At 30.0% G+C, this 13,771-nt stretch overlaps 2 protein-coding genes across 2 annotated transcripts; one reads left to right on the top strand and one right to left on the bottom strand.

The window, feature by feature from the left end:
• Positions 1-5: 5 nt before the first annotated feature.
• On the top strand, positions 6-2,023 carry LOC125605314. Its single transcript, XM_048775188.1, has 7 exons — positions 6-424; positions 499-570; positions 842-897; positions 992-1,145; positions 1,224-1,313; positions 1,481-1,570; positions 1,647-2,023. The coding sequence occupies exons 1-7, from the start codon at positions 161-163 to the stop codon at positions 1,794-1,796; spliced, it is 876 nt and encodes a 291-aa protein (XP_048631145.1). The 5' UTR covers positions 6-160; the 3' UTR covers positions 1,797-2,023.
• A 4,245-nt stretch (positions 2,024-6,268) lies between these two features.
• LOC125605313 (transcription factor MYB96-like) lies at positions 6,269-8,223 on the bottom strand. Its single transcript, XM_048775187.1, has 3 exons — positions 7,783-8,223; positions 7,415-7,544; positions 6,269-7,326 (listed from the first exon to the last, which is right to left on the bottom strand). Exons 1-3 carry the CDS (start codon positions 7,913-7,915, stop codon positions 6,558-6,560), a joined length of 1,032 nt encoding a protein of 343 aa, XP_048631144.1. The 5' UTR covers positions 7,916-8,223; the 3' UTR covers positions 6,269-6,557.
• Between the last annotated feature and the right edge of the window lie 5,548 nt (positions 8,224-13,771).

Genomic DNA, 13,771 nt, shown 5'->3' with positions numbered 1-13,771 from the left:
TTTGAGAATTGTGATTTCTGAATTGTGATCGAATCTTCTCTCTCTCTCGTTCGTTCGTGTTCATGGCTGAGATTGGATCCTAAACATTTGTTGGAGCTTTCTTGTTTTTTTTTAACAGGTCAACGTTTTTTTTCAGCATTGAGGGTAAAGTGTGAGAGAGATGTCAGATCATCTGAGTTCATGTACCGACCGTCTCGTTACATCTGATCACCTTAATTCAGAGGGAGGATCCAATGAATCTTCTGGAGAATGTTCCAGAGCTCAAGCCACTACTAAACCTATAGATGATAAGGAAGGAAGCGAGCAAGAACACGTCATTGATGAAGAGGAGCCGCTTATTCAATCAGTTGAGTGCCGTATTTGCCAAGAGGAGGATTCTGTTAAGAACCTCGAGTCTCCATGTTCTTGTAGCGGCAGCTTGAAGGTGAGTTGTTCTTCTGTTTTTGTCGGTATATTGTAGCTGAAAACTTGAACTACTTTGGTTTTTACTGTGTTCAGTATGCTCACAGGAAGTGTGTTCAGCGTTGGTGTAATGAGAAAGGCGACACCATCTGTGAGATATGCCACAAGGTAAACATATATAATCAATGTTGAAGAAATCGCTAGGCGGTGGTTAAACGTTTTATATCAGATTATTGATTATGCGGGCGTCTAGACCAAAATGCCCAAGAAAAAAAAAAACAAAATCAACATAATATTTTTAAGAAAAATCGTTTGGTTTGGGTCTAATTTGCAGCCGCCTAGACCGATTTTTAGAAAAATAAATGTCATCATTGATTATAATCATTTTCATTGCAATTACTAAGATCTTTGTTTTCTTCTCCCTTGATGATAACAACAGTCTTATCAACCTGGCTACACAGCTCCACCACCTGATGATACCATTATCGATATGGGGTAACATTTTCTGTATCTATCTCTCTTGTGGTTTCATATAACTAAATCTTATTTTATTCAAGAAACGTTTGTTATGTTTGTGTGTGTTATGCAGTGAAGATTGGGCTAATGGTGTTCCCTTAGACTTGAACGATCCGCGCATTTTAGCAATGGCGGCTGCAGAACGTCACTTCTTTGATGCGGACTATGACGAGTATGCTGATTCTAACTCTAGTGGAACTGCGTTTCTTCGCTCTGCTGCACTTATCGTAAGCCCCCACATTAATGTTCTGTTTATAACATTTCTTTGTTGAAAAATTGAAACTTATTGAGAGTTGAAATGGCAGTTAATGGCACTTTTGTTGTTAAGACACGCTATGAACCTTTCAAACAACAACTCAGACGACGAAGAAGATGATCCATCAGCTTTCTTCTTTGTAAGCAACATCTCTTGCTACACCGTTAAATAATCTCTCGTTTTGAATGTTTTGAGCCTGAAGGCCCATGATGAGGCCCAAACCATTTTAAATTAATTTTTCTTGAAAAAAAAATATCTTGTCATAGTATTTACTCTCTCTCTCTCTCTCCCTTTGGTTTCGGACAGCTTTTCATGCTACGTGCTGCTGGTTTTCTCCTCCCGTGTTACATCATGGCTTGGGCCATCAGTATATTACAACGCCGTAGACAAAGACAGGTAAAATAACACACTCCACACACATTAGTCTAAGCTTATGTTTACTCTCTTATGTTCTTGTGTTTGTGAATATCAGGAAGCAGCGGCTCTGGCCGCTGCAGAAGTTGCGTTTATGTTACACAGCGGTGGAGGACAACGCAGAGGAGGATTGCACTATGCTGTAGCACCTGAGCTGGTACCGAGTCCACAAGGGCAACAACACCAACCTGAAGCTGCACCGCAATGATTATATATAGTCTTGATCACTAGTGAGGAAAGTAAAAACATCATCCAGGGATTTGGTTTCTCTGTCTGTAGTAGCTGTTTGTTGTTTATTCGGTTCTTGGAACAGAGCAAAACAAGAAACTGAGATTAAAACAAAAACAAAACACGGGAAGTTTCTGTGTCTATGTTCTTACAGACGAGAAAGTAAAGATTGTTCACCAATAAATTTATGTATATGGTTTTAATTTCCTTTTTAGTATTTCTTGATATTATTATATATACAGGGATATATACAGTAGCCATCTATAATCTCTATACCAGTGATATTTACATTGCATTGACTAGAGCTAGGCCTTTCTGCTTACCAGCATATAGATGTAACACTGTGTGTGTGTTTTAAGGATTAACGATCTATTTCCTCACCATAACTATCATATAATAATAATTGTACATAATTTTTTAACTTCGGCGTAATTGCATATAATTTAAGTATGACAACCCATCTATCTTATTAAAACTCAAGTACAAAATTGGAGTGTTTGGAGACTTGAATATGACTTTTAAAAATTTGGAGTGTTTGGAAACATTGATTGCAGTCTTTTAAAAAAAATATTTTTGTTTAAAAACAAGGATATTAGTATTAAGAAAAAAAGTAATGGGCTTATGTTTTTTTTTAAATTGAAAGTTATCTAGGCCACTTTTAAAATATACCAAAATGGGTCAATCTAATTCCCTAAAATTTTTTTTCTAAACTAACCATAAAACAAAATTTAAACTTTATATACATATTTCAAATCAAAATAATAATTCAAATTTGATTTATATCAAAAATTGATTCAAAAATATACATATATTCAAAAATAGATTTTTACTAAACTATTTTTCAATAACCACTATAAAAAAATATTGTCAATATATATAAGAAAAATATAATACAAAGCCCAATTTGAAATACCAACTCAAATTATGGTTTTCATATTTCATATTAAGTTTTAAAAATATAATATATGTAATTATTTATATGATGGTATGTATAAAATACTATTAATTATATGATTACTTATATGATGGTACATATAAAATACGATTAATTATATGATGATAAAATACGATATATAATAATGACTAGGGATGGGCTTTTGGATACCCATACGGGTTTAGTTCTGATCGGTTTGTATTTTGGGTTTTCGGGGTCAAAGATTTCAGCCTTATTAGAATGTTTCTAAATTTTGGTTTGAGTTCGATTTGGATCTTTGCGGGTTTGGTTTGGGTTTGGATAACTAATTTAAATTATTTTTAAAGTCTTAAATCATTATATATTTTAAATTTCTCAAAATGTATAAATAAAATAATATATTACGTATAAATTTGAATAACATATGTCATAATACTTAAGCTTAACATATCAATTGGCTTGATTTAAAATTTTGGATACGAAATCAATAATTATTTTAAGTATTTTTGGTGATTTGAGTATACTTTAACTATTTCAGATATTTATTTTTGACTATCTATATATATTTTCAAGTATTTAAACCAATTTAAAAGTATCATTTTTGATGTTTTATATACGTTAAATCTAAAAATAATTAATATATATAAGTATATAAATCTATTTTTAGATAAATTCGGATACTCAAATACTTCGGTTCGGATCAGATTCGGTTCTCTAAATAACAAAATTTTGAATAATTAGAATATTTAATCAATTTATGTTTGGGTTTGGTACTATATCTTTGGATCGGTATCGGTTATGTTCCTCGGATTCATTTTTCCAAATCCTAATAATTACATGAAAAACAAATATCAACATATTTTTTAAAATATACACCCGCGCGTCTGCGCGGGTCAAAATCTAGTTACCCCTTATCTCGAAAGATCGAAACTCATTTCCATCTAAACTTTGAAGAATGAACTAATACATATACCTAGCTAATAATTAACCTAACTAAACCTAAAACGACTCGATTACAGAATATAAACCGGATTAATTCGACCAAATATAATTGGATCTTATAAACCGACCCGAGACCCGACTTAACCCAATTCAAAAAAACCTAAATCCCCAAATCATCTTTCTCTACCTCGCTCGCGACAAATCACGACGAAGAGTGAAATGGAATAGCGAAGAACAATGTTGCTCCTCCACTGAAGCTTTAGTCAGGTATAATTTTGAAAATTATGTCTCTTTCTCTCTGTTGTTGAGTCTCTCTCTCTATATCATTCCCTGTATATTTGATAAAGCTTAAGGACAATGATGAGTGTAAAGAAGGGAAGGCAAAATGGAATAAAGAGAGTATGTGGGAATCGAAACCTCTTATTGGTTTGTCTCTGTGGAAATCAAATCTCTTTTATGAATTTTTAGATTTTAGGGTCTTAAAGGATGAAATCGATTTGGGGGATTCTAATAGGGGTTCGGGTCAGATTTTAATCGATTTGTATTTGGATCTTCGTTTGGATCGGGTTGTACCAATATCAACTGGTTTACTATCAGTTAATGTCATAAACCATTAAAACCAAGCTAAATCTCGGTCTGTGTGAAAACGGGTTTTGATCTTTCGGGATAAGGAGTAATAGGTTGTTATGCTTAAATTGTGTACAATTAGGCTGAAGTTGAAAGATTGTGTACATTTGTTACTATATGATAGTTATGGTGTGAAAATATGTCGTTAACCTGTATTTTTAGCTAATATTATATGTATGATGTATAACTATGAAATATAATTTATCTATTTACCCTACATGCAAATCTCTTGTTTGTAATGAGTAAGATTGATGCAGTCACTATTACATTTTATCCAGCCAATTTTGCTTAATGCTTCTAGTGAATGTTTGATAAACCTATAAAGCCTTGTTGATCGGTTTGGTTCATGTTGTATTCTCATTTTCTAAAGCTTTTGCATATTATATTATCACTACACGTTTTTGTTTATTTATGTTTGATTTGTTTTAAGAAACGTAATGAGTTTTATTCATAAATATCAAATAGACAAATACACACATTTAACAAATATTATAACTAGTATTAAATATAATATGATGGGTCATGAGGCGATGCCCATGCCCCATTTTGTCTTGATAAAGAATGAGTGGGCCCTTTAATAGGCCCAAATACCATGGAGCGGTTTTAAAAGTCTACTGTAAAAAAAGGGTCCACTTACCATGTCGATCCCATGAGAGGAGAAGAATCAAACTCCACATGCCAGCAAAGCTCAAGTCTACCCATATCCTGAATAACTAGTCCAGCTTTTATCCGAAAGCTTTTGATTTATACTACCAAAACGGTGATTGAACAACTAGTCCGGTCTTAATCAACCAAGTCAACGTCCGAGATAAGTAAGACGAAGAAGTCAACTACTAGTTTTAACTTTAAATTGGAGAGAGTGTGAAATTAATTATAATCGAAAGGGAGTCTTCGGTGGCAAAAGCATACTGTTCACAAGTCAGACCAGCTTGCTCACTGTGTTTCACAGGCGCAAGTCAAGCCCTTCACATGTTAGCATTTAATACTATTTTCTCTTCTTTTTAACATATTTGTTGTTATTTATCTGTATTTTCAATGTTCCTTCCAGGGCCCACCACCAGATTTTGCCTCCTATAGTTATTGTACGCATAGTGGATTTGTATGGATTACAAAGTTTATAACTGTATAGTAATACAATGATGTCATTAATAGTTTAGTATAATCTAAATTACTTTTTTTAAATGCATTGGTTGCTTGATTATATATTTGAAAAAAATATATCCAAACGTGCCTTTTGTTTATTTCCCAAGCTTTTAGCCATACAGTAATTTAAAAGAGCAAAAAAAAAACAATTATGATTTCTTCAAAACCTCTCTAATATTTTTTGGTAAAACTCTCTAATATTTCTCAAGTCTTTATAAATGTTTCCAACTCGAATTTGTGATATTTTTATAAATTATTTTACACTTTATTTAATACAAAACCTAAAAGGAATTATTTTTGAAAACTCGCCTATTTTAGGTGAAATGAATAATATTTATGTCAGTTGCAAATCAACATTATTACATCTTTAGTCGTCAAGACAATATTACAAGGATAATACGTAATAAAAATAATTAAATGTATAAATAAGTTTGAATAACTCCAGTAGGTGGACTCTTTCTCTTACCATTTAATGACATGTGTCTTCAGAGATTATGATCGATTTGAAAGGACAAAATTGATAATATGTTTTTATTCTTTTAATTAGTATTTTTTTATTTTTTGACAAAAAAATAGTTTTTTTATTATTATGTAGTGATACTTAATCCAGATAAATCAATCTCACGAAATTTCTTTTTATAACAGCTCATCAAACTGTTGTAAAAAAAAACTCATCAAACTAGCAAGACATAATTTCATATTTGTTTTGGTTCAGAAACATAATCTCGTTTTTTATCCAAAAAAGAAAACATAATCTCACTTTGAAGATAGAACTTGAGTCTTATAGATGTATTTTCTGCACAAAATAGATGGATTTCAATTTCCAGTTGACAAAATGACATTTGTATAACCCATATGAGCCACAAAGAACAAACACATTACACATACTTAAATAAAGATGATACACCCTTTCTGAAACATACAAATTATAAGAAAAAGAGATTACATCACCAAAAGGGAAAAAGAGTGTTGTAGAGCTAAAAAGCTACTAAAGACTCTATAACCCTAATGCAATAATAAGCACAGATATTATATAGGTTATAACTCTATAATACTTGTTATAACTCTTAACTAATTAAGCCCTCACTTTTTGAAAATACTCCACTTGATGTAGTTCTAGAAAATTGCTTCTTGTCCTTCTAAGGACATACCGACCATGTTTTCGTCAAATAGCCATTTCTCCAACAAAGATAGAGATCCTTGTGAAATCAAACCAAAATCATGGTCCATTGTTATTGCGGGTTTGCTCTCTTGGTCATGGAAGAAGTTTGTCTCCTGAGTCAGATTTTGAGTTTCTTCCATGGAATTGAAGCTAAAGAAAGATTGTTCAAACCCTTCTCCACCTTCTTCGGAAGCTGCTGAAGCAAGTGGTCCGGTCTCTGAAATTGGTGATGAGGATGTCAAGGTTAATGGTTTTGGTGTATCTTTCATGAAATCTTGAAGCAACCGAGCTATGTTCTCAGCGCTTGAGGCATATACCCCTGATGGATATATATTAGTAGTGTTGCTTGTAGTGGTGGTTGTTGTTGTAGTAGAGGAAGAAGAAGAGGATGGATCATGACAATTGTCAAGTAAAACTGATGAGAAGCTAGGGATGTTTTGGGGTATGATTACTGGTGATGATGATGGTTTTTTGTCTAAAGACAAAGCCTCAGAAAGAGCTTGCTTTGCCATGTTGATATCAGTCTGAAGTCTTCTCTCCCATTGACCTTTGTTTGAGCTTTGATGTTGCTTTTGTGAAATAGTCTTTGATGAAAAGAAGTCGTCATTATCTTCTTCACCAGATTCATTGATCTTCTTGAGCTTCTTCTTCAAGTGAGTGTTCCAATAGTTTTTTATATCATTGTCTGTCCTTTCTGGAAGGTATGATGCTATGGCTGCCCATCTAAACACAAAGAGAAACATATTTAGATCTTATTATATACACAAGAAAGGTATTTCCTGACAAATAAAGATCATGTGCATGTATATACCTGTTGCCTAAAAGGGCTTGGAGATGAACAATCATCTTTTCTTCATGCTCAGTAAAATTGCCACGCTTAATTCCAGGTCGAAGATAATTAGTCCATCTCAATCTGCAGCTCTTGCTACATCTCCTCAGACCTAAAACACCAAATTAACAAAGATTTTAACCCAAATAACTCAAGGACAATGGATAAAATGGTTATTAGAGATGTGTGGACAAGAGAGCCGATAAAATAACTTAGGCTATTTACTTCACTCATACTTCACTCATATTAATGATCATACCAACCAGGAAAAGTTCAATTAAAAGTAACAGGATTAAAAGTTTAATTTAACAAACAAGCTAGTTTGTTATCAAGAAAGTACAAAGACAAACCTGTGTTGGTGGGGACAGATCTCCAGTTTCCAGGACCATGTTCTTGGATGTAAGAAACTAAGACGATGTCTTCCTCTGGTGTCCATGGCCCTTTCTTCACTCCAGTCTTTTCACAACAAGGTGGTCTTCCCATTTTTTTTCTTCTTTCAATATGAAGATGTAAAGCTTAGGGAAAGAAATTGGACTTTTTAATAAGGATGTTGATAAGGTAATAGAACTAAACCTTAATCTTTGAGTTTTTCTATAAATCTTTAAGAAATTTTGAGAATTAAGACAAGAAAAGACCAAATAGGTTTGGTTTTGTCTGAAGAAGTGGAGAGAGATGTTGGTTATATTTATAGAAAAAGTGAGTAAGATGAGAGAGAGAGAGAGCAGAAAGAGAGCAAAAGATGATTCAATTAGTAATTAATAAATTAATGGAAAAAAGCAACGATAATGAAGGGGCTGGCTTTGGATTTGCTTTCAAAGAGTCAACATGGACAGCAAAATGCATTTACTCTCTTCTCTTCAAAGTCAGCCTCCTTCTATCTCTCTCCCGCTTACTATACACGGTTTCAAACAGAAATATTTGTTTTGACGTTTGCGTTTACTTGCTAAAAAATCAAAATAAATGTAATATATTTGGTGTTGAAACACTAAATCAAAAATACATCCGTAAAAGGCTAAAAGGCTAAAATATTCCTTCAATTATGATTTGCTGTTTTTAATTATTCATAACTTGTGTTAATCTATCATCAGTCTGAAGTTTATGAGAAAATACATTATTTTTTTGCAACGAGGTTATGAAAAAAATTCTGATGAATATGTTGTAAGTATTTTGTTAAACCATTGAGCTCTAAATCATTTTCGCGTACATTTTATTTTTATGGAGGATCGGCGGATTTTTTACAAGTATATACATAGATATGTTATATCACGTTCATGTATGAGTTTTTGTATATCTCAGTTTGGACATTCAAAACTGTGTGGTTCTGATAAATGCATCATGATGTGTGAGAAGGAGTGGCACCGAAAGAAGACAAAATTAAAAGGAGAGACAGAAAGCTAATATTCGGATATTGCTTGTAGTTTTATTACCAGTTAAATAGCTTTTAATAGAAGGTTATTTGTTTATCAAATAGATTTTCAGAATTACAATTATTGAATCCATTTTGTGAGATATAATTCTGATAAATAAATAATTAAGAAAAATGTGATATTGCACAAGAGAAAATAAGAAAACATATTGTGATAATATTTTGTTCGCTACCTGATGCAAAATTATTTCTTCAGTCCTTTACAATTGAGTATTGGCTGGATATAGCAAATCTTAAGTACTTAATTCCCAAAATGTTTTGACATTAAATTACGATTTGCATCGACCACATCTTGTAACCAGCATAAAAGAGTTCATATACGGGTATACATTTAAATATTCTATTTTATAAAAATATATTAATATATTTCCAAATTTTAGCATTTTTCACCACGCAGCCCTAATTTAATGTCACCTCCATTTTTGTGAATACATCCATTGAATTGCCGACCCATCAAAAGTCCATAACTTGGGTAATAAATATTTATTGCGTGTTTTGGGGTTAGTATAATAGTTTGTCCAATTTATTAGATGTGAGCAATTAGTAGACAAAATTAAGCTCGAAATCATCAGATAGTTCTGTAATACTACTAATGTTTTGGACAACTGGAACCGAATCCTTAAGATTCTCAACTGTAACATGATTTCATCTTCGTTATTTGACTTTTTATGGTCATAGACTCATGCATATTAACTCTCACAGTAAAGTTTACGGAAACGAAGGCACCTCATCTTTAAATTTAAACCAACTTGTTAAATAAATATAACTCGTAAGAGTGTCTAATTACTCTACTTATCAAAAAGTTTAATTAATTAATTAGCACAACACACTTCCGACTTACTATACTCATTAAGTCATTATTAATACGGTAAACTTCCACTCACACATTACCCAATAAACCTTTCAATTGTGATAATACTATTAGATTACTTTTGATTTTATCCAAATTTGACAGTACTTCATCATAGTAACGCGTTTTCTAACTTTGTCGGAAGACGACTTTATTAGGGAACACACTTTTAGTTCACAAAATGCTAATAAAACCTAAACTACCTGACAGTTTAGGCTTTTAGCTATATCAACAGAAAAACTTACTACATGTTTTGATGAATTTAGCTCCACAAGAAACAAGAGGAGTGTTACGAAGCACGTCGTGGCTGTGTGCATGGAGCTTCTAAACTTATTATCTATTCCAACGTGCATTGAGCTTATAAAATGAATTAACAAAAAAGATTTAGTAATATGTTATGGAATTAGATTTTTCCACCAAAAACCAAGTTTTTTTCTTCTGTTGAAATCCCGTAACTACCACGTCCTCTGGATGCGTCGCCCATACCTTTTTATTCACTCATCTTCGGGGTTCATATATTAACTTTACTTTGACTATATGCGACATAGATACCTACTTATATAGTACTTCATTTTTTCTTAATATCTATACATTAATGAACTATACTAGCTTGTAAATGCACATGGTATCGAATTTCTTTACACATCTAAGAGTGTTCAATTTGGTTTTGTTTACAGTTTGGCTCGTTAATTTTTTTTCTGGTATTTTGGTTTATAAGAAATGGTTACCATATCAAAACTATATTTTTTGGTTTGGTTCAAATAATATACTTTTAGTTTTTGGTTTCTTCGATTTTTATTTATACCACAAAATTATAATTATATTTATTTTTATAATATGTTAGAAATTTCAGTTTATATGATTATTAAAATATAATATATTTTCAGTAATTATTTTTGAAATAAAATGATTTTCTGTTTGACTTAACTATTAATTAAAAATACACCTTCCGTTCCAAAATGATGTATATTTTATAGTTTTAACACACATTAAGAAAACATGTTAATAAATGTATTAAATTTTGTGATTAACTAGTTCCCATAATTTCTAGCCAAATCAAAATATAGTAAACACAAATAATGTCTTCATCATTTACAATTTACCATTATTATATGCATGGAATATGTGAAATAACTACTCCATCAGTTTTACTTTAGTTGTCGTTTTAGATTTATGCACACAGATTAAGAAAATATTTAATTTTACATATTCCAAAATAAAAACATTATTACTTATACACCTAACCATATTTCAACCAAAAGAAAAATAAAATGGTGAATTTATTATTAAATTTTGCATTGAAAACATAAAACAACACTTAAAATGAAACAAAATTTTAACTCTAAAACGACAAATAAAGAAACAATTTTTTTTTTTTTTATAAAAAATGGATTCTATTGAAACAGAATGAGTAATAATTTAAAATAAAAAATAATTATGATAATTTCTTAAAACAAAAAATAAGAAAAAGTTAGTACTATCATAATATTATTAAATAAATAAAATTTAGCACAAATATATGTCAAAAATAATAAAATCTTAAAATCATATCAATAATAATAAAAACAATATATATATATATATGATCAATTGTATTATATAACTTACATATAACTATACTACTATATTTTAATTAATCAATTTCTTTGAAATTTTTGGTTTTATCGGTTCATATACCAAATCATATCTATATACCGCATGTCTTTTTAAATAGCGTTCATTCGATACTACCAAATCCATACAATTTTATCTATTTGAGTTAGGTTGTTTTACTCGATTAAACACTTACATATAGCATTAAACTAATGAAAATATTAGTTCCCATTAAAACAATACAGTGTTAAAACATGGATTTACCCACAATATCTTTACTATTATTTGCGAAGTGATTTTTTGTAACGGAGATCTCACGTTAAAAGTTATATCGGTTAAAGTCAATGATACCCTTAATGAATTTATATATATTTTTTAAAATGATATAAAATTATCTATTTATTTGTGAATTTATTATATAATTAAAAACGAATTTATATTAATAATAATTATTTTTAAATAGATAATTCTTATATATTTTGTTGTTATCTTAAAATAATTGTTTCTATTATAAAAGTTAAAAAATAAGTATAACACAATTTCAAAATTTTAATACAATAATAAACATATTTTAATGATAAATTTTGTCATATATAAATAATTTAATTGATTTTAAAAAATTTAAATATAAATAATAAATTGTCATGATGGTTTTTGAATTAATAAGACATAAAATAATAAATATTGGTAAGAAAATTAGCAACAAAATTTTCACGTTAAAAGTTAGAGCGATTAATATCTATAATACCCTTAATGAATTTTATATATAATTAATTATATAATAAAAACTAATTTTTATTAATAATATTAAATTAAAACATATTTTTCAATTATAAAATTTTTTAAAAAATATAAAACAATTATAATAAATTAATGGTTAAAGTCAATATTATCTTTAATAAATTTTAATTAAAAATATATATTTAATTAGATTTTTGTCATATATATATTTATGTTTGATTTATCTTTTTGAACATAAATAATAAGTTACTATGTTGGTTTTTGAATTAATAAAAAATAAACTAATAAATATTTGTAAAACGATTAAGCTTGCATATGCGGGTAAGACACCTAGTACTAATTAAAACACGATCGAAGAGGCCATTAAAATACTCTTCATTTTTGTGGTAAAATAAAAATAAAGAGTTCAGTAAATGATAATTTCCTTCAGAATAAGAGTCTTTGCAGAATGCATTTCGAAATTTTGAACTTTCAATATAACAAAAAATAGTTTCAAAAGATATATAGCGAAAAAATACCTGCAAAAATGAGAAAGCTATATTTACAATGTCATTATTATATGTCAACCCAGAGTTTAGTTTATACTCCCTCTGTTCCTAAAAGATCTATGTTTTAGAAAACAATTTTTTTTCAAAAAGATATATTTTTCATATTTTCAATGCATAAATTAAATGTAAATTGTAAACTTCAAAAAACATAATTGTATTTATTAAAATTCTATTGGTGAAAACATGTGGGGAATAGTTGATTACGGAAAATAATGTATTGGTAAATAAAATTTGATATATTTTCTTAATAAGTGTGAAAATCCTATAATATATATCTTTTAGAAACAGAGGGAGTATTAGATTAGTCAGTCGACTAAGGGTAATATATTATTCACTTCATCTTATAGCTCGAAATTTGTTTGTTTGTTTGATCTAGAATCAGTTTGTAAGTTCCTACGATGTTTCCTATAGTTTCCAGAAGATTGATATTGATATATAGAACAAGTCAACGACTCCGGTCGTCTTTTGGATGTAGACAAGCTTTAGATCATATCTTATTTTATACGCTATTAAGTAAATAATTGGTAGGTTAACTTAGGGTTTAAATATCAAAACAAAACTTAGCTAGGGTTTCATATTTTAATCCCCAAAATTAAGGGTTTAATGTGACTGTAGCAACACGTGCCAGCATTCAAAGAGAAAAATCAGGAAAGTTTCTTGTAAAGTAAAGTAAACAATAACAAAGAGCATTATGTCCATCGTCTAATGATGCAACGATGATTGAAGCCTTGTTGTGATATTGCCGATGTATTTTTTTTTTATAATCTGGGGGTATTCGAATCCGAAGGCTCAACTAATTTTCTGGAGGTCGGTTTTACCGGCGACATTCAAACCAATTGCTCTACGTAAGAGTTGGATACCCATACCGATTGACCATGTAGATGGGTAAATTTAAGTGGTATGTTTCGAATCTTGGATATTTACCATTTTTCCAAACCCGTCGTGCCGATGTACTTCTCATGAAACAAAGTGCAATTTTTTTTTATCACATTAAAACTTAAGATTTTTTTTTCTTTTCCAAAACATTAAGAATTCATATAAAACAAAAACAAATTTACCAAAGTATTCATTACTTATATTTATAAAAATATTTGTACTTAAGCAAAAAATAATGCTTCTTTGCGAGACCCCTAGCAAAACAATGCTTTAGTTCTATATATCACCCATTACGCTAGCTAGAC

This window comes from Brassica napus, unplaced genomic scaffold (genome assembly GCF_020379485.1).
Source record: "Brassica napus cultivar Da-Ae unplaced genomic scaffold, Da-Ae ScsIHWf_741;HRSCAF=1074, whole genome shotgun sequence".
In the NCBI taxonomy this organism is placed as follows: Eukaryota; Viridiplantae; Streptophyta; class Magnoliopsida; order Brassicales; family Brassicaceae; genus Brassica; species Brassica napus.
Note: the sequence above shows the minus strand (reverse complement) of the source record. Positions and strands in the feature narration are given on the sequence as shown.

Bases quoted from the DNA above. Each gene is read 5' to 3' on its own strand.
- LOC125605314 (XM_048775188.1), top strand. From the start codon at position 161: ATGTCAGATCATCTGAGTTCATGTACCGACCGTCTCGTTACATCTGAT. The intron at 1,146-1,223 runs GTAAGCCCCCAC...TTGAAATGGCAG, and splicing joins TTCGCTCTGCTGCACTTATC to TTAATGGCACTTTTGTTGTT. The intron at 1,314-1,480 runs GTAAGCAACATC...GGTTTCGGACAG, and splicing joins ATCCATCAGCTTTCTTCTTT to CTTTTCATGCTACGTGCTGC.
- LOC125605313 (XM_048775187.1), bottom strand. From the start codon at position 7,915: ATGGGAAGACCACCTTGTTGTGAAAAGACTGGAGTGAAGAAAGGGCCA. The intron at 7,545-7,782 runs GTTTGTCTTTGT...TTGGTGTTTTAG, and splicing joins ATCTGTCCCCACCAACACAG to GTCTGAGGAGATGTAGCAAG. The intron at 7,327-7,414 runs GTATATACATGC...CTTTGTGTTTAG, and splicing joins CAAGCCCTTTTAGGCAACAG to ATGGGCAGCCATAGCATCAT.